Raw genomic sequence first — 21,641 nt, 5'->3', positions numbered from 1 at the left:
TTTTCAGTTTATTTTTCTGCAATACTTAAGGTGCTTTCTCTAAGCCACTCGGCCCAGGAATTACATGGAGTTATGTTCCATAGGCTAAATAAAGGACATTGCCTCTGATCTGCTAGCAAATTTTAAGAGTGGATCATCCTGACCCAATTAACTTGTCCTGTTAGACTGATTGTTTTTGCTGAGAGATGCAGACAAGAATAGCTTAAAGCCAGGCTGCACGAAGCAACATGTGCTGGCACCCTTAGCAGTGGGGATTAAGAAGAAATGCAGAAAGCCCTGTGTATTTTGTATGTCCCTTAAGGTCATGAAGAGAATGTCCCACTCAGCCATCTAAATGGCAGAAACTACAATAGGCAAAGCCCAGGTTGTATTTAGTTCTGCAGTTCCACAGCACATGAGCTTGTCCATGTTCCCTTCTGCCAACAACAAAAGCGGGTTAGTCACACACAGCAAACTTGTGTTACACAGTGATAGATGTGGCAAAAGGAGGACACTGCACAGCTTATTGTGCGCAGCACAACACCCTGACATTTCAGGTGAAATGTATACAGGAATATATACATATAAATTGTAGACGTTTGACAAATATTTACAGGAAAATTAGTACTCACTGTCATGAAAGCAACCCTGTGGTCTTTTTACTCTGTGTGTGCATGTGTGAGAGTGATCTGCTGTATACTGCCAAAGTTTGGCTTACAAGGAGAGTTTTCTCCTGCAGATACATTTCAGTCTAAACTGTGAGAGTGTGAGCAGGAGTAGAGTCACGACAAGCGCAGCTGAATGGGCTTAAAACCCAAATTCATGCACTACGAAAGGGAAGACTAAAATTCTGGGACAGCTTCTCAACTGCTCTAAAGTTAACTTTGATCCACCACCTGCACCAATCTTGCACTGATTTTAAACTCAAACACAGAAAGAATTTCTTTACAGAGAGGGTAATCAGACACTGGGATGGGCTGCCCAGGGAAGTGGTGGATTCTCCGTCCCTGGAGGTTTTTAAGAAGAAACTGGATGTGGCACTTAGTGCCATGGTCGAGTAACCGCAGCAGTAGTGGATCAAGGGTTGGACTTGATGATCTCAGAGGTCCCTTCCAACCCAGCTGATTCTATGATTCCCTGAACCTCCCCCTGTTGCTCTCAGGCAAAGTGCAGTGAGAACTGCTGTGGGAAATGCTGCGGGAGGAGCCACCCACAGCCAGCAGCACACCTCAGGTACCCCTCACGTGTGACACAGCAACACAGTGCCCAGAGATCCATGATGCCCAGCTACACCAATCAGACCGGAAACAAAGCTGCAGAGTATCACCACACTGCTGTTACACACCAAAAACTAGATATAGATTTGTATTACCTCTACCTACTGCTCGCTCTGACCCTGAAGGCAGGTGCTGAAAAACGGAGCCGCCAGGTTGGTGTGGCCCCGCTCGAGGCGCTGCCCTTGCCCACGCTGCACCCTCACAGGTCAGAGCCAAAAATTTAATAAACCTCGCCCCAGGCAGCACTGTGGGGGATTGTATCCAAGGAGATCCGGCTCCTTTTCCAGATGGACAGGGCATCTGTGCCCAGGGGTGGCAGCAGGGTCTCTGTGAGGTGAGGCAAGAGCTGCCTCAGGTGAGGATGGATGGTTCCCAGTGGATTCGGCAGGTCCTGCAGCCCCTCAGCCCCACGGGAGGTGCCTCAGGGGAGCAGAGACAGAGGGAGAAATCCAGCAGGAGCAGGGGGAGGCAGAAGAGCTGGGAGTGAAGGAGGGAGGCTGAAGTGGGGAAAAAGGAGGCATTGCCCACCCATCTCTTCCATTTCAGGTTCTGTCAGGAGAGTCATTACAGATGGATGACAATAACTTCTGCCTCCATCCATTTCGAATCCACGCTTTTTCAAAGGCAGCACATGCCATTTGTATCTTACATTTTCCAAATACACTTCTGAACACCAAATGGAGCGCACTGGCAACTCTGAGGGAGGAAGTTTGCTTTCTGAAACAGCGGACTATTTTTAAGAGGTTAGAAAAGCTCTTTGTGGATTCATAATCACAGAGGGGACCTGAAGCCCCTGAGAACCAGTTTCCTAAAAAAATAAAGCCAGACCTTGCCAGTAAACACACCTTCTTCAGCATGAGAAAAAACAGGGAAGGAATCAGCTGAATGTTTAAAGCAAAAGCAGATATTTGAGTGAGATAATACCTCTGAGGTGGTGAACATTTAAATTTCCCTTGTTCTTTTTTCCCTGAAGAGCAACCTTTCCAACACACACACACTGCTTTTGTTTCCAGAGTAATAAGGCACAAAAGACAGTCAAAAGCCTTTGGGTAATTTCCCCTAGTGATACACCTTGTTAATGTCTCAATTCAAATCATATCTGCCTGGCATAATTATAACACTGAGGGGTACTTCATTAACAAAAGTTTACCAAAACAGGCAGTCAACTCTGTCATTTGAAACTTCAAATGAAAGTTAACAGACTTTATAACAATTTTGCAGCCATTTAACCAGCATTATGTACAGTTGTTTTTTCTGTTTTGCAGAAAAAATCAAGACAGGTAGAATACAATGATCTTTGATTGGTTTTCCTAAGGCTAATACTCTTATGCAAAAATACCACACCTGTTTTCCAGCATCAGGTGCCAGACTTCAGATTTTGCAAGGATAATAGATGGTCCTTTTACGGTTCCATTCCTTCTTACTCTCTGCTGTGAACTGCTGCCCATTTGGTTTATAAGATTAGATATCTTTCCATGTAAGATTTAAAAGCACAGTGGCCTTCCCTCCATCAGAGGAAAGCTGTGCAATTTATGATGAAAAGCACAAATCCAACTTCTCAACACCCTGGAAAGCCCAACAGTATTCTTTTGGGAGAATTTAAACCTCAACATTCATAAAAATTGATCCCTCAGTGCAGATTCACTGCACTGTACCTTTTTGGCAAAAGGGTTTTCACATCCACTGCATTTGCACCTTACTGAGAATGAACCTTTTGCAATATTTATAATTCATTCCCAAAGCTAAGGGAAATGATTCACAAAACACAGTGTTCCTTCTAGCTTTGTGTCCTGTATGACATCCCTCCAAACCTCTCCGTACATCTTGCCCACTACAGTAACAACACTGTCACATCTGTCTAAACACCCTATGGCTTCTTCCTGTAGAATTTTCCCCCATGTTTGACAAGGAGATTAATTTTACTAGTCCAAAAGAATAGCCACAAACCAGCGTGTTTCCAGTATCTTCTTGTAAAGGACTTACACTTGGTAAGAAGTCAGTGGGAGCAGTTATGCAATGCCTTTAATGGCTATTGCTTCCTGTGTTTTGTTATTCTTGCTTTCTAGCAACAATGGAGAAATGGTGCTGTCATGAAAACAATATCTTAAAGGAATGATTCCTTGAACTTATATTTTCTAGCTAAGCTAAAGCACATTACTGGAATAACAACACATACAAAGCACTGTAGTACTAAAAATAAAACATCTGTATGGATATGCCTCCTCTACTTAATTGCAAACAAGATTAGACAGTGTGTAATCAATATAAAATTGTGTTAGCTGCACAGGCCATTTTCTAAGAACATGTACCTAAATGCAAATGCACATTTCATTTGAAAATCTCTGTACTTCTATGTCACCACCACAGAAAATGCTATGCCATCGTTATAGAATTAAATTCTTCTCACAGTCAGAAATGATGGAAGATTTTTGCTGAGAAGCTGCAGCAAAAAGAAAAGATACAAAACCAGCTGCAGCCTGTAGTCATGCTAATTAAAAATCAATTCATTGCCAGCGTCTTACACCAAATTAAAATCACAAAGAAATTAAGATGGTGTGACAAGAACTGCATTAATTAAAAAGTTAAAGGTGAGACAAGAACTAAAAGTGAGAGTCATAGCTCTCTCTGGTACTGGAGCTGAATTTACAGGATTTTTCTAAACCTCTGTGAGGGAGTACCTGCCATACAAGAGATCCACCAGGGAACCTCCTGAGTGCACACCTTGGGACAGAGCTTTAGCAAGAACAAGTGAACACTGAGAAGCAGAAGCACAGTTAGTGCACTGCCTTTCCTGCTAAAAGCAAAGACTGGGTGTTAATTCTTCTGCCATGAAATGCATTTTCAGTCCCATTTGCCATTACATCAAGGAAGCCATTAACACCATGCCTTGGGAATGAGGAGTAAAACATAAATAAGAGTCTCAGCGGCCACAGATCAGATTATGTTTTGCAAGCCTTGCCGTGAACTTCACCTCAATTCCCAAACTACACAGCACTCACCTTATCCACTCCCCAGTCTCATGGAGCTAAAGGGAAAGACTGGGAGAGTTTTGCCACTGTAGTGGCAAACAGGACAGAACAAAAGAAACACAATGAATAAAGGTAGTCCTATCTCTGAAAGAAATCAAAAACCCCTTTTTTTTTACATCTATTTTTCTATTTTTATAATTATCACCCAAAGAAGTAGAATATACACACACAAGTTTCTGCAAATACAGAAGTCATACCACCATGATGGTAAGTTTATAGCTAAGATTTTCTCACCTCAACAACTTTAGCAAACACCTACATGATTCACAAACAAGGATTTGCCAGTATTTTTACTGGAGGGTAGAAGTTTACTGGAAAACATCCTGAATTGGCTACCTCCTGCTTTTATCTTACAGAAAACAAGAGGATAGCATTTTTAATATGGGCATCCCTCTAATGAAATAGGAAGGATATGAACTGATAGATATGATCTAATCATAAATAATGGCAATTTTGTAACATAAAACCATTAGTATGGAGGCAAAGAATAATGATGGAACTAACTGCAGAGACACTTTCAAACAGAGGATTACAGTGAAATTCAGCTAAATGGAACACTTACAAAATAGCTAACTAACCATTTTCACCTGGAAAGGGCTGTTATTTTTCACTAAAATGAAATTTAACTAATGATTTATTCATTTATCCTTGAAAGATCAGCCTCTGTGGGGTCTCATTCTCAGTCTGCAAATTTTGTTCTGGAACTCCAAATTAAAAATAGCAAAAGAGAAAAATAATGAGTCACACAAAATCTCAACCTTAGCCTTAAAGGACATTCATGACCACACAGCCACATTAATTCACAAGCTACACCACCAAAAATCTCAGGTAGGAAACAGGTGACCTCACTGAAGTTTCCGCTCCAGAGGCAGACAGTGCTGACATTCAGCAACAACGACAGCATCAAAAAAACCTTTCCACTTTCACTGGAAATTACATATGGAGTTGACAGAACACGATACAAATTACCGAATTTGATTTTTTTTTTGGAGGGGAAGAAACCAACCAAACCAAAAAAAAACCCAGCCACAAATCAGGAGAATACAACCTCTTTTCCTACATCTTTATTGATGACAGCTTCTCAGGGTTTCATTCTACCAACAACTGTCTAGTCAGTGTGTCTGTGTATATTATCGAATAACTATACTTAAAAAATAGACTTCTGAATAAATCTGTCAGTTCTGATACACAATTAATGGGTATCTAATATACAGTTATCAGTCACTCACAAATAGAACTCTGAACCATAGAAAATGGACATAAAGAGCAGGTAGGGTCTCAAAAATATGTGCTCATTTATAATCCTTAATGCAAATAGTAGCTTCTACTATGCACACGTTACTTAGTAAAAATTAAAGCCAAGCTAGTAAATGAATACTTTTTACAATCATAGAACAAGCCAAAGAGAATGAAGACAGACTGATTTCAAATCTAACTAGTATGTTTGATTACATATTTAGTACTAAAGAGGTGTATTTCTTGTGCATTTATAAATATAATCCTAAAGCAAAGCTGCATGCCAATTTACCATGACCAGAGCCGAATCATTAGCAATGTTCTAGAGGTATCCAATGAATCCATCAAGAAAATACTCAATATATGTATCAACCATCAAAGTGATTTGCCACTTTGCCATGTCCCAACAAGAAAAGCAGGGTGCAGTTCAGACATTGTGACCATCTGCATTTCAAACATGACAGCTTGACAGGTGGACCAGTGATGCTCACCAATGTAAGTTCCTGAAAAAAGCCTGAGGTACAAATCTCTGCACCTTGTAAACCAGCCATATCACCTTGAGCAGACAGGCACAGATGGTGGTACCCAAATTACAAAGGCTGGACCACACCACAGCCTCCATCACCTTCTCCAGGTGCTTCTCTCCCTCTCAGTAATACCTCAGTCTTGTTTCTGTTGATCAAGCCAACTAGTTTTCTTCTCACACACCCTCTCAAATTGTCTTATTCCATCAAGCGTTTCCAGCTGGATGGTCCCAACACACTTGACAGCCTCATATAGCCCATGTTTCATTACAAACCCTCCCCTTGGCCTGATGTCATGTCAAACGACAATTAAACAGCTTCCTGACACATCACAGAAGGGGGCGGAGAGTAATTGTCTCTAGTTATGTTTAAGGCCTCGTGTTCCTTTTCTCCTCCCTTTCACTCACTCCCCCTCAAAATATTAAATAAGTGAGAACAATCCAAGCTTCAGGAAACAACCAAAAAAAAAAGATCAAAGTGAAAAAATTAATGTTTACAATCAGTATCCAAATCTTAACTGTTTCCATAATCCTGTCACAGACGTTACCTGTGCATGTAAGCAATACTAAAAACAAAACTCCAGACATTTTATAGCAATTTGTGAATCATCCTAGCTTTAAACAAGGAGAGATCATAACAGCATATACCAAAGCCTACCACATAAAGAAACCCCATCTATTCAACAGATGCAGATGATATGATTAAATATTCTGGAACTATAAATATTATTTCATTTATATCCCAGAGGATGGTTTTAAACCCACATTTGTACAGAAAAGACTATATTATGCAAATATATTCACACATATATACATATGTACATTGACAGAAGAAAAGACATTCTGCAAAACAAAAGGCTTATGAACAAATAATTACCCCATGAGAATTGCAGTAAGGCATTCAGGGACAATGAACCCAGGTATTTAGTGCCTCTACTTTTTTCTTTACAATCTAGTGTACATTGTATTTGATATTCTGGAATTTTATCTCCCACAAAGACTCTGGAAAATGGTTATGTAAGTAGTTTTAACTAACGTTGTAAACAGGTTTTCAGCCTTTTTACCATATGTTAAAGATGACAGAAGATGTTACAACAAGCAGTGAAATTCATTCACAAAGAACAAGCCCAAGAATTCATGAGGTTTTATGCTCTAAGGGTGGGAAATCATTTTGGCTGTCTCCCAGGACGAACTGTTTAATCAGAAAACAGTTGCACTGAATTAACTAGTAGTTCCATAAAACAAATCTTACTGACTCTTCCCATCATCAAAATTCTCATTTAAGGGATAAATCTCTTCTCACTTAATTTGCAGAAATAAGGGTTTGTGCCGTTGTGACTGCTGAGGCCAGGCAATATTGACAGACACTAGTGTATCAACATTGCAGGAGTTTCTTTTAACCTTCTGAATATACCAAGAAAACTCCCCATTTTGCCATTGCCACCAGACCGTGGAGGAAGCATCACAGCAGTGGGTAAACTGGCTTTTGGGTCCTCTGCAAGTGTGAAAGGCAATGAAGAACTAGGAGTTTTTATCCCTAGAAGAGGAGGAGTAATTTGTCCTTTGAAAGCATTTTGAAACACCTTAGAATACCTCTGAGCAAAACTTGGGCTTTTAAAAGGGGACATTACCTCTTAAGGGCACTCACTCAGTATTACTGCTTCTGGAGATACTTAATGTAAAACATGGCATTTAAAAAACCATCCTGGTAACAGCCCTCATTTATAAGCATTTAAGTAGACCTGCTCAAAGGCATTCATATGTCAGGCTATGAATAGGTGCTGCTGTAGATAGCAAAATACATGACTGCCTTCTCTGAAAATGCAGCAAATACTGAGCTCACTTGGAACTCCATCTGCCTTAGCACTGAGATGAACAGCTCATTCTTTTATTTTTCCCTTTAAACACCACTTCACCTTGGTACATTTCCATTCCACCAAAAATCTCCCTGGCATTTTGCATCTCCTGGAGCACAATTAAAGTACCTGTAAAACCTGACTGCCTAATTTCCAATTTATAAAAAGCAATGCAATTATCCTGTTCAAATTAGATTTAATTACAAAGCCTCAGAGTGGTCTAAGAATATTTTCTGATACATGCTCAGCTGAAAACTCCCATCATTTTCAGCAGGGAATACAACATCCATTCCTGGTTGTGTGGCTCTCCTTCTAGTTTGGTCATTTATGGTTAATTGCAGCACCCTGGAACATCTCCTTCCTAGTTTGCCAGCTAACATTTAATTACACCACCCTGGCATATCTCTTCAAATGGTATCTGGTTTCCAAGCTGAAACATCCAAGCACAAAGGAAAATGCTAAGAACCTTTCAGAGAAAGCACGTCCAAACCCTCTGCAATCCTAGAAAAAAAACAAATCTGCAGAAAACTAGTATCGACCATCCAACAAAGCAGCTCCCATTTTATCCTCCTTTCAGCAATGCCACGAAGAGCTGGTTTCCAAGAGCACAACAGGCTGCTGCTACATGGCATCAGCAAATTAACAAAAATGCTATCATGATGAATGCAAAGATGGAAAACGTCCCACTTACCATCTCTCTCAGAATATACACTCCGATAGCATCCACAGTACCTGCATGTCAGTATTCTCCTATTGCCTTTATTGTTTTCACTCCATAAATTGGCATCAGAAATAAGAGCCAAAGAAAGTGAGAATAATGTAGATAGGGATGCTCAGTGCCACATTCACTTACCTGCAAAAGGAAAAGGACAGGGTTTGAGCTCACTAATCACACGAGTTAGTTAATCTTATTAGATGGCTGCTAATTATCTCTGACACAAAGAAGGATTACAGGAGGCAAGCAGAGAAATTTTTTTTTAATAGATATAGAAATGTTTTTAATAGACATTGATTGGTTATACTGGGGAAAGAAACAAACATTATATTTATCCAGAGATCCTAAACATTTCCCTTTCTGTTTGCTGAAGAGCAGATGTGACAATGAAACAGGTGGTGGAAATATAAACCCTTCTAAAACCTCCAGGGTGTTTTCTCAGGAAGTGTCTAATGATTGTCACTGGATCTGTTGCAGCTCTTGCTTTATAGGCTAACGTGGTACAAGTAGTTGCTGGGGTTTTGCCAGTGATCTCCTAGGCAACTGGCTGCTCAAAGGAGCCACAAATAGAAGCAGTAAACCCCACTCCCGATTTCAGTCTCAAAGCAGTTTGCACTTCTAACATCCACCGTGCAAGAAAATATACATCCTACAAAGGTATGCGTGATCAAAAGCACATTCATTCCCTTTCTTAACATACTACAGCCACAGATGTGGGAAATAGCAATCAGATATGTGCATTAGTTATGAGAAAATAACTGAATAAATTATTTTAAAAAAGGTTTCCAAGACTATAGATTTTTCAAAGAAAATCTCAATTAGCAACAGTGCTCACACAGATTTCTCAGTGATACAAGGTACTCATTTGGGCTCCTCAAGCATCAGAGAAAATGAGAATTTATTCTCATCTGTTTTAAAGATTTATTATAATGACTTGATATGGTTACTTATTTCTGTTTAGCTTACAATACAAGCATAAATTTATATAGCAAACAAAAACCTAGAAAGAGTAATCTGCTGACAGCTGTTCTGAAAAACCACTTCATATATTATTTAACTACATCTCTCCAAGAATAACAATTAATCATTTATGCTTTCTCATTAAATATAAGTTTTAATTTCTTCAGCAATTCTCTTTGTAACTCATTGTTAAAAAAATGGGTATCTTCTTTTATTAAAAAACAGATTATTAAAAAATATAGTGTATATACACAGCAATCTTATTTATATAAATGAAGAGGAAACTAAGATTTAACGTCATAATATTTAACAGAGAAAATTAGCCATTCTCCAGGAAAGAGTGTGGAAAGAATGAGGATTTATTCCTAAAAATCCAATGGATTCTAGTTTTAAAATATATTTCAATATAAAATGCAGATGCTTGCAGAAAAAGGTATTCCCTGAGTTATTCAAACACAGAGTGCAAGTGTTAGATAACAGCAGGCACAGATTCCCCAACAAAGTAAACACAACCAAAACATAAGAAAATCTCATGCTGCTAACTAATATCAATGTCATGCTGATAAGGTCCAAACTAATTTTAAAGCCTCCTGAAGCCTCTTAACAGAGAAATTATCAAGGAAATACCTAAGTAAACACATTAATCATATAGACACCTTTATAAACAGACACAAAATAGGTGCTTTGGCCAAGAAAGTTTGGACCAAATGATCCTTGAGGTCCCCTTCCAACCTGGTATTCTATGAATCTATGACATACACGTCACAATTGTACACAATTTTATATAGTTCTTATTTGAATAAATGCATAGTTCAGTTTTAAAACTTGAAGCAGCTTTGCAAGTGTGTAACGGTTTCACCACAGGAAAGATGTCCTACAATGTCTTGTTTAGGCTAAGTACAGGCTTTTACCAGAAATTGGAACATATTATTTACATGTTTTTATATAGAGCTACAAAGATTTCTGGTTCAAAAGGGACTCATTGTATACAGTTCATGCTATCTGATGAAAATAAGAAATGAAGATGCAATACGTAGAGTTAATCTCCGTTTAACAACTCATCTGAAAGTTTCCACAGCTACTGATCACACAGGTTGAGAGGAACAGGGGCAGTCACTGTCTGCCAACTTTGAAGAGATCATAGAAAAGGTCTCAGCTGGACAAAAGCAATGACAAATCAGTTTATAAGCTTGGCTTCAGGTGCACAAGGTGGCTGATAGCACAGGTATTTCTGTAAAAGAATGATAGACTTGATGCAAGACCTCACAATCAAGAGCAACAGCTAAGAGAAGGACAAGGTGCACATATATTCCCTATGCCCTTTAGAGGGGGCAGTGACAGCAAGGAAGACTGAATAGAAGAAAAGAAAAAGAATAGAATAACAACAGCAGCAGCTATGCTGAAGGACACAGGGCCATTAGATGAGGGCAAATGGTCTTCTTCAGTATTGATTTTATCCAGAGAGTAATAAAGAACAAATGTGAATCAAGACCTCCTGCACTGGGATTCTTCCTTGCGTGGATAATTTTTACAACAGGACATTAGACTGGAGAGAAGAAGAGCTATCCAGACAACTTACAGCACAACATTCCTTCAGTGTTTAAAACCAAGTGTCTGTGTCATGCCTACAAAGAGTTATGAATGGGAAGTTATTCTTTGCTATCAAATTTCTGCTAACTGAGGAAACTAGAAGCAATATTGAGGAAAAAAAAACCCAAACAAACAAAAACCCACAAAACAAACATGCAGACAAATGGACCAATGTCAAAAATGTTCTGAAGAATGGAAGAAAACTCACTCATTAATTCAAAGAGAAATTTATGAAGAGGCCTTACATTTCTCACTAGAGACTAGTAATGAAGTTATTTGCAACTGCTGCAATTCCAGGGAACAAGCTTCATTGAAAGTCTGGTAGGGAATTATAAAAACTAAGGGGCTCAGGTTTATTTCTTCAGCTGCAAACAGGTTACTACAGGATAAATGAGCACACTCCCCACAAGAGACAAACCAAGAGTTTTCATTTGCTTTTCAATGCCCAGTGTTCCACAAAAAGATGACAGTGAAAAATTACACCAAGTTTGTCATATGCTTTCACCTGCCTGAATATGTTCTGTAATGGAGATGAGGAGAGAATCAGAAGAGCTGGCCCCTGTTCTGAACTACAGCCAGGCAGGATTAAGAGGAAAAAAAAAGCAAAACCTAATCAGCTAAAAATTTTGCAGGAGACCTCTGCTAAGATCTCTGAAGGTGTGAAAAGCAGAATAAACGATACTGCATTATCTAAAAAGACAGAGAACAGGATGGAAGCAGAGTCTGAGGTGGTCAAAAGTCTTAGAAATCAGGATACAGAATATTAAGTTCACGCAGAAAGACAGAGATGAAAAGAGCAGCATGACAAAAGCACATGCCAAATACACACAAGTCTGAGGGAAATCGGATAGTCAGAGCTGACAGAAGAGGGATGAGCTTACAACAAACCCAGCCAAGAGAAAACCATGGCATAAGCCAACTTTACATGAGGGGAAGTGAACAGAGAGCGACAGATTTTAGAACTCCGCAGTACGAAAAGCCAAGCCAAGAGACGACAGGAGAAGGAAAAGAAAAGGAAGACTTCCCAGAGCACACTCAAGGTTAGCAGAGGATTGGTATGAAACAGGAAAACATTTTTTTCCATCCATTTAAGACCAACCAACTGTTTTACAGAGAGGTAGTATCAAGAAGGCAAGAAAGCTACACCTGGATAGGGAAAGCACAGCTTTTTAAGGAGTAGAAAGAAGAAAAGGACTAGTCAAGACACAAGTAAGGAAAAAAAAGGCATCAGGATAGGAGGAAATCTAGGAGGACAAGTATGAACATGAACAAAACTCAGTATTTAAGACAGGAGTAAGCAATTTCTATAGACTAGGGTAAGGTATGCAGTAGGAAGGACGCAATTTAACAAGATTTTGAATACAACATAAAGGCAGCATGAAAAAGTCTGGTCAAGTGACAAAGTGTCCTATCACTGTCCAGCAAAGGACCAGCACAACTTCAAGTACCATTTAGGTGTTGCATCCAAAAGTCAAAATTATGCCAATGGCATGGTACCTTCTCTGAAAGTCTGTAGGATTCTGAAAACTGGGAATTTTGGCAAGACAAACAGATGCTGGTAGAGATAGAGGTGATATCCCCTGGAATAAGCAAAAAAAACCACCCAAGTCCAAACCAACAAATTAAAACCAGATACAGTTCAGGAAAACACATCATCAGCCCCCACTCCATAAATCTGCAGTCAAATTATGCATCAGTTTTACTCCGCTCTTACGTTATAACCCCGTTGTCCCGAGTTCTGTTTTCCAGATGACAGTTACTCCCTGATGCTAATATCTAAATTTAAAAAAATTGATTTTTCTCTTGCATACAATAAACAGGAAACTGAAAAAATCATCACATCGAACGCAGTAAGACAATCTCATCAGCAAACCAGTAATTCCACACATTCCACACAAACCAAACAATCTGAAAACGACCCCGATTATCTCTGGTGTGCAGGGAAGGAGCTGTCAGCAGAGGCATCAGCAGTTCAGCTGAGGCTCCAGACACCTCAGAAGAGTCAGGAGCTATTTCATCAAGTCCCTGAACTGAGGTCTCTGTGCACCAACTCCTCTTGTCCCAAAGCTCAAAGCTGGGAAGTTTTTGTCTATACAAAGGGGAATGCTAATATTGCGATTTGCCCCTTTGCTCCATTTACATCTCAAAATTTATAAAAGGATCTACTAAACCTTTCCAGCATCATTTCCCATGCCCTGCAATTAACTCTTAAGAAACAAGGACTTTTTGAGAAATAACGGATGTCTAGAAAACTTCTAGGCACAAAACCCCCAAACCTTTATCATTTAAAATGGCACATGATATTTTTTTGGAAACAACTTTCATCAGTAGAGGAAGACTTGCATCCTCCTGAAAATTCTATTCTACTTTTAGGAGCAGGGTTATCTATAGAACATGAACACTATTCACCTCATGGAAGTAACTTGGGGTCACATACATCACTCCTGGCCACAGCTGTTGGAAGCAAAAAAAAAATCTCTAACCCACTGTGTTGCAATCAGATAAAACCAACTAAAACTGGAAATGACTGAGGCAGCTGTTCAAAAAAAAAAAAAAATTCCATCCATAGTCAACTGGTCTCATGCTGTTTAGCAGTTAAGATAAGCTGCAGTTAAAACACATATCCACCCTATACATTCTTTTTAATCACGCACGAACATGTTCACACAGAGACAAGGAAAAACTCAAAGGCTCCATTAACAAAACCTGACATGACATTTTATCCTCTTAGAAGAGGGGCTGGCAGCTCATGAGTGCTGTAAAGCCGGGGTAAAAGCAAAAAAGCCCCATAAAAAGCCCAACAAAAACCCCTAACCAAAAAAAACCAAACAAACCAAACCAAAACAAAACCAAAACCAGAACCAAAAGCTCAATCAAAGAAAACCCTGAATAATTCCTGAAAACAAAAACTCACTCAGTATATAACTACTTTGTCAGGAAAAAAAAAAGTCAGCAAATGCTTTTCTAGAGGAAAATGCATTCATTACAATTCACAGTGAGCAACAAGGACTGAAAAGTGTCTGTCCTTACTGTCTGGCTAAAATGAAATACTTTTTCTGCCCAATAATCCTGTGAAGGCCCATAGCAATAACAGATGTACAAATAAAAACACAATGTAAGTGCTTATCTCCTGGAGTTTAATTTCTCAGCAATTGCAGATGGCTCCAACTTTAGTTTATGCAAGGCTTTGACAAGCTGGTAATATGAGAAATTGGGAAAGAAGAAAATTTATTTCACAATAAAATCCCTGATACAGTCAGCATTAATTTGCATTTTAGCAGAAATTCATCTGACCGTGTCACAGATATCCCCCACCCACAGCCTATCTCTTCATTCTTGGCTAGGTATCTCTAGGACTCTGGGAAAAAAAAAATTAAAAAACCCATTGGAGGCAGTTGCTATGGTTGTATTCAAATGAAAAAAATGAAGATAAAGCTGTGGCTGGGATCAGTTTTTCCACATGATCGCTGCATACATGGTCTGAGTCCCAAAGGGTTCCTGAGCAAACCTGATGTCTTATTAACAGGTATCTCTTAAGGACAGTTTGTAAAGGTAAAGACTGAAAATGTAGTGCAGGGGTTGTAAAGGGCTCTCCAAAACTCATGGGCATGTGCTGCACATACTGACAGCAAGCAACACTCACCTGAGAAGACTGATAGAAAACACAGTTCAAAATTTGATGAAAAGAATAATTTTTGCACATTTGTCAAAGTTTTTCCTCCTATGCTTTCTCTCTTAGTAATTCTTTTTCAGAGATACGGTGGCTCTTACAGTAATTTTAATACTTTCTTCACTAACATAATTTCTATTGCTTTTGGTAGAGTTCCAGCAAATTCCACAGCTGAGAACAAAAAAAAATTAAAATCAAAGAGATCGCTTTTGATCCAGTACTTATTTCATGAAAGGAAGTACCCCTTCATCACAACACAGACATTGTTTTCTGGGAAGTAGAATTTGGCATCAAGACAACTCTTGGCACTTTATCCAGAAGTACCAAAATTTACCTCATGGAACTGGCATTCACAAGTGTTATATATCCCACAATTATTTCAATAAATACCAAGTCAACCTCATTAAACAGCAAGCACAGAAACATCATAATGAATTACAGTAATGCCAGAACACAAAACAAGCCACCCCCAATGGACACTTAAGGGAATTATTTAGTGGAGGAGAATGATTAAAAAAAGTATAATACATACTTTGAGAATTTTAAAACCAAAATCAAACATCTTTGTAAAGAAACATACTTCTGTTGAACTACAAATTATGGAGCTAGCTAAAAAAAAATCAGTGAAATTCTCTGCCTCATGCTGTGGAAGAGTTTAATCACCATGGTCCTTCCTAGCTCTGTGTGCTATGAATTCATGAATTTCAGATAACTTAAGCATGCTGTACAGATCCTGGAAGCTACTGAAATGTTTGCCAGGTATTGTCCCTAATATCTGAAGTCAGCTGGAGCCCTGGCAGATGCTGTACCCATCTCAGAAGTTTTGATCATGAAGGCATCAGACAGAAAGAGTCCACTCATTTCAGATGGACAACAGTGTAAGAATACTGCAAAAATTAGATTCAGACATCTCTATACCCGAGTTTACAACAATCTTCCTGCTAAACACTCCCAAAAAGATGAATTTGGCCCTGAACATTTATCCACATCAAGAGTCCTGCTGAGATGGTATGAACTATGAAGCACCTGTGCTTTTGTGCTATTGTGAAATGCACAATTGTGCAGCACACTAAGAGTGGGACCTCTAATTTATTGATTGTATTTTGCCATGGTTACCTGGATTCATAAGCTATAGGAAAGGAAGTATTTATTTTGACACTGTAGGAAGCCTAGAAGGGTAATATTCAATATTGATGAACTAGACTGAATAGGAATATTATATGATTACACTGGAAGTTGTTTTGGGAAGACTAGTACAGGTGTGGGAAGCTAAAAAAAAAAAAACCAAAACAGAAAATCTGCTAAAGGTTTTTCAAATAACTGACCTTTACTATTAATGGAAGCAGAACACACAGCAATGGAAAATGCTATTCTGGAAGAGCCCTGCAATTTACTTGGATTTGAATTTCTATCACTTGGAGTACCTTCACCCTAACTTTGCTAGAAAAGTCCTTTGAAAATAAACTAGTGTTTGCAACCCACTAGGAAAAACAACTTATCTAGGTCTTTCATTTTCAACACAATGTACATTCCCATATGCGAGAAAAATCACTGGGGAATTTTTTTTTATTTCCTGTACTTCATGTATCAGTTACATGTTATTGATTCTGTGCAGATTAATAGGCAATTACATGTTTCCATATCTCAGTTCTCTTGGAGGTTATCGAGTTTCTCTGAGTTACTTAGACTGTTATTCATGCTTACTTTTATACAATAGCAGCAAGTGAGTTAACTCCAGCAATACAAGCATTCTGCAGGTGAGATTCATGCTACTGGCACTATAAATAAAAGGTGACCATTATTCACTGCGTGGTGTCACTGGAAAATATTTTTTGAGCGAGCCAATTAAGAACTCTGCATAAACCAAGTGAACTTCACCTGAAGAAAGAACACACCACCTTCACCTGCCAGGCACCTTTGCCAAAGTATTTGGCCAGAAGTATGGTTTGAAGGCAGTAGTAGAAAGTATGCTGAAACAGAAAGCTTACTCAAAAGTTACATCAGACTTCCAGGTGCAGCACTTTACTAACACGGCTGCAGAACTTCCACACTACAACCGGTTTTCATCAGCCAGATCAGACCGAAAACACAGTTGCCTGCTCCACTCTGTGCAGACATACACGTGGAGTTCTAAAAAGTTAATTATTTGAGAAGAGAAGAATGGGAAGACAGTGAAAGTTGAGAAAAGTCACTAAGCCGCACAGATTCAGTTCCCCACATCGCACTGTTCTGAAAGTTGCAAAGAGTATTTGGGAAACTCCACAGCATGTCCAACGAGTATGGTCATATACATCAAACCCAGCCTGTGGTACTTCTAGAGAGACCTGGCAAAAGGCTTGCATAGAAATACAAACACAAGGACACCGCTGCAGCAGTCAACTCCAATTTATTTACAGTAAGGAAGAAAGTGTCATTGCTTTAAGAACGAACTTACTTCCATTCTCCTAATAGCTACTGGTTCACTGGTCACAGCTTGGGAAACAGCTTGCTTTTCAGTTTATAGCCAGAAAGCAATTCAAGTAGGGGTAATGTAAGATTTCATATGAAAAGCTACAGTAATGACAATATGGGCAAAGTTTCTGTCTACCATCTATTTCCAACCTCACTGCTGACAGAAAGTATAGAGCTTCCCCAGGGGCTCTGGAGATCAGGTCAAGGTCTGCTGGGTCAGCAGGAGCAGGCATTTGCCTAGAAACTGCATAGAAGATCAGGAGAAAAAAAATAAAAATAGTGAGCCTCTTCATCCTACAGACTCCCTTCAAAGGCCCTGACAAAACCCTGCACCTTTTGGAGGAAACAGAGCTGCTCTCAGCCTTTCAGAACACCAGCCAGTTTACGCTGAACTCCAAGCCCTTCCAGCTGCTGGGTGTCCATTTGCTCCTCCTGACCTCTGGTTGTTCCACAAACAGGTTTTCTCCCCACTTTCCCTTTTTGTTACCATTATTACTGCCTCCATCCTAACAGGCCTTCCAAATTTGTGTCTTCTATGCAAAAGAAAAATAACTGAATGGTAATATTGAGAGACACATGGAATCATCACAGTTGTTCTGCTCTCCTTGATCGTGATTTGCTCCCCAATTTGTTATCATTTAGATGGTGAAAAGGTTGAAGACAAGGGCCAGGTCCTCACCTCGAGCAGACTGCAGCATAAAAAGGCTCTGATTATAATTGTGGATTCTGTACTATTATTGAGAAACAATTCCCAATTATACTTTATTAAACAGGAATTTCTCATCTACTCTTTTAAATCTTGAAACAACTGAAACTGAGGGCTGTTACTTTTCAAACTGCCTCTCCTTTCTTGACTGCTTTCTCACTACAAACACACAGCCCTTTCCTCCCCAAAACATCCTAGGACTATCCTGCACTGACATTTAGCATTTCATGATGACTGTCCAGTGAATGGCACATATGCAAAAGACAACCAAGACAACAAATAATTAGCAGCTTTTGCTGGCTGAATGCCTCCTGTGAAGAAAAGAGCAATTCATCTCCTTACAAGAGACAAAGGAAAAGGCTGAAGGAGCTCCAAGACATCTTGCACTAAACCATAATATTCCTTCCCTACAGTGTAATTGCTTATTTAAACACATTAAGAGAACTAAGAGTTTCTGTGCAGTAAACAGAGACAGTGCCCCCACACTCCCTCCCCTTTCTCTCAGCTTTAAAATCAACTGAAATAATGCAAAAGTAATTGGAGTGATAAGACAAAGCTATGTTTTATTTTTTTTTCAAATTAAACAGTTTCAGCTTTAACTGGTAACAAAAACTGAATTGGATTTTTCAATTTCTTAGATTATCATCAATTGCTTTTTCACTGTTGGACTCTTTGTGAGCTTCCTTCATTTTGCTTGGACATGACTGAAAATTAACTGGAACAGAAAATGGAAATGTTCCTCCACTCTATTAGGAACACTTGCCTGTGTTAGCTGGAAGCCTGCATTCCCTCTCTGCCTGTTATCCCCTCATACTGAAACTGGGGACAAAACCAAGCAGGAATACAGCCCTTCTTCTATGCAGCTGCAAATCTCTCATCTCCACTCACTTTACTGCATAGCAAAGGTGGAGAAACCCATTCCCAAATCCTACTTGTGGGACCGACAGAGGGAGAGGGTCTGTGCAGCAGAGCCCTGCTTGTGCATCAGTGTTATTCCTGCAGTTTATTCTGTCATGGGCAAACCTGAAGACATTTCCGCAAAACTAAGTTGAGCTTTTACAAAATCACATCAGAAACAGCAGCAGAAAAACACATACCTGACAAAATACTCCAGGACCTCTTATCTTCTTCCCATTCTGGAGCCCCATACAGAGTAAGACCACACAGGGACATAGTGTGATTGCGTTAGGGGGAAAATGTATCTCTAACACTGAATATTCCTGAATGTACTGCCCAGCTCAAGTTCATGGAATAAGTGGCTGGAAGTAGCTGGGCTCCCACAAAGCTAATGCACATAAAATCAAGAACCATCTTTGTCCAGGGAGCAAGGCAGCCTCTCCTCCACACTGACAGCACATGTCAGCTCTGTCCACCTCATACCCCAGTGTCTCAGAGAGCCTCAGTGAGGTCTGCAATTCAGAGTTGGTAATTCCAGTTCCTCAGCAGCCATCACACCTACAGCACCACGAGCTTTTAAGTTCTGGCACATCAGCTACTTGGGGACTGCTCACAAGCCACATGGGGCTGTAGAGAGAAGCCATTTTCCCCAAACAGGAAGGCTAAGATTAGCTTCCTGCACCTAAAATGCCTCTGGGATTAAATGGCATGCTTTAAAATGTGTAAATGAAAAACGAAGCCGAGTTACTATTTAAGCTCTCAAACCTCTTCTAGGAACAGTACTGAAAAACATTACCTTTACATTGAGAAAAGAGAGGTGTTACATTGAAACTGCATTGGAATTGTGTGCAATACTGAAGAGCCACATGCAGAAGCAGCAAGGTAGAGGAGTGAGAGGATGAGCAAACTGTTCCCGAATACACAAACAATGCAAAGTGTTAGTAAAGTGTGCTTCTCCCTGTACCACGTTCATGGCACACAGAACAACATAGTGTGAAAGTTTTCACACTAAGTGCTCTTCAAGGTGAAGAGAGAGCAGCAGATTTTGTTTCCAGTGAGCAGGGTCTTCTTTGAAGCCTTTACATCTGACAAATTGCCAGTCAGAGGGAACAAAATTACTCTTTCCATCCTCTCCCACATTTCCATACTTACACATCTCCAAAGGAAGCCAGTAATTTTCAAAATGTTTCCAGTGTTAATACACTCGATTCTTTTAAATAAGAAAATACATATGTATTAGTCACATAAAAGCTTCAAAACTATACATAAAATCTGCAAAATCTACAGCAACCCATGCTTATTAGCCCATCTGTGACAGTTTTAGTGGATGCTATTGATTTAGCTCATCAGATAAACATGTTTACCATCAGCTATGCTTCTCCTATATTTCCAGTGTAAAACTACATGACAGATACATGATGCAGAGTTTTAAAAAGGACAAAACAAGCATTGATGACTTGTCATCAGTGATTTCATGCAGAAGCTTCCAGTTCTAAGTCCCTATTTGCATAAATTCAAACTCATGAATACAGGAGTTTTAAGAGTAACTCCCTCAATAATCATTTTTTCCCATCGCTGCTACTTTTCAGCTGAAAAACAGACCTATCTCACCACAGTCCCGAGAAAAATGTGCTAATTAACCCAGGCATTCTAAGAGGTAAGCATAGATTATCCTAAGCTGGTTTAAATATGTTATTTTTCCCCTTGAAAATTCCACTGAAAGCTAAAATGCAAAGGGAAGTAGTACGCTGAACAAATTGAGGAGTTTCACGTTTTTCACTTAACTTTTCTTCCCCTCTGAAAAGACCATCCTCTAGCATTTCCACATGGATTTTTGAGATGTCAGTGAGGGAAGATAACTAACATGCAGGCTTAATCCCATCAGTGCCACTGCCTCACAAATGGTAGAACCTACAAGAGAACACAACACGGGGGAAGCCAGGCATTATGAATTAAAGTATTAACCTGCCATAGCAGGGATACAGCAAGGTAACTAAATACACCCTGAGTACATGCAGCAGCTTTTTTTGGCTGCCAATCCTGAAATGGTGTCAGTTTTTGATAGCTCATGCTATGAAACACATCAGTGCTTGAAAAGTCTCCCTGGCTGGCCTCATTCTGTGTTGCTGCAGTTTGGCTAAATAACAGGCAGAAATCCCCCTGACCAGTTTTCTTTCCACTCTGTTATCCTTTTGCTTACCCAACTCAGCCTGTTTATTGCAGACTTCACAGGATCAAAAGTACCTAAGTGGTGACATTTAAATTATAAGGGGCTTGCTGCTGTTAAAATTGTATTCTCACTAGACTACAAATATACAGAGTCAACTGCTTTCAGAGTATACTCTTACAACCCTATTAAAGTCTAAATACTTTAGAAAAGCATTTTGTATTTTACCAGTTTACTTGGAGGCCACTAAATTGCACTAACAACATTGGATGCAGATCAGATCCAGGAAACAACTTTACCACAAGCTCTGAAATACATCACCTACAATATCCTGTAACACCTCTGAAGCTGCCAACCATGGAGCACCTCTGCTAGTTGGTTATACTGTATATGAAAGTGGTTCAGAAGTTACAGCACAAGACTACAAATTCATCCTTCTTGGGTTTATTCCCAGCTTTATTTGTGATTGGCAATGAAACAAGTAGTACTACACCAACTCTAAACTACCCAAGATCTCAAGTGCAAGAGACCAAGCAACGTACCCAAAATTTTGAAGCCCTAGGAATAGTAGCAAAACCAGAATGT

At 39.4% G+C, this 21,641-nt stretch overlaps 1 protein-coding gene across 6 annotated transcripts in view; it reads right to left on the bottom strand.

The window, feature by feature from the left end:
- ANK3 (ankyrin 3) overlaps window positions 1–21,641 on the bottom strand; it is a 365,805-nt gene that overhangs the window by 261,200 nt on the left and 82,964 nt on the right. For 3 of the 6 annotated variants that reach the window (XM_064662397.1, XM_064662398.1, XM_064662399.1), the window contains exon 1: window positions 12,663–12,836. The exons of the other annotated variants lie outside the window; for them this stretch is intronic. In XM_064662397.1, the coding sequence (XP_064518467.1) occupies window positions 12,663–12,836 (174 nt within the window). Of the gene's footprint in view, window positions 1–12,662; window positions 12,837–21,641 lie in introns of those variants that run through there. 6 annotated transcript variants of the gene reach the window in all.

This window comes from Pseudopipra pipra, chromosome 8, assembly GCF_036250125.1.
Source record: "Pseudopipra pipra isolate bDixPip1 chromosome 8, bDixPip1.hap1, whole genome shotgun sequence".
Taxonomy (NCBI): Eukaryota; Metazoa; Chordata; class Aves; order Passeriformes; family Pipridae; genus Pseudopipra; species Pseudopipra pipra.
The sequence above is the reverse complement of the archived record's forward strand: the minus strand, read 5'-3'. Positions and strand labels throughout refer to the sequence as shown.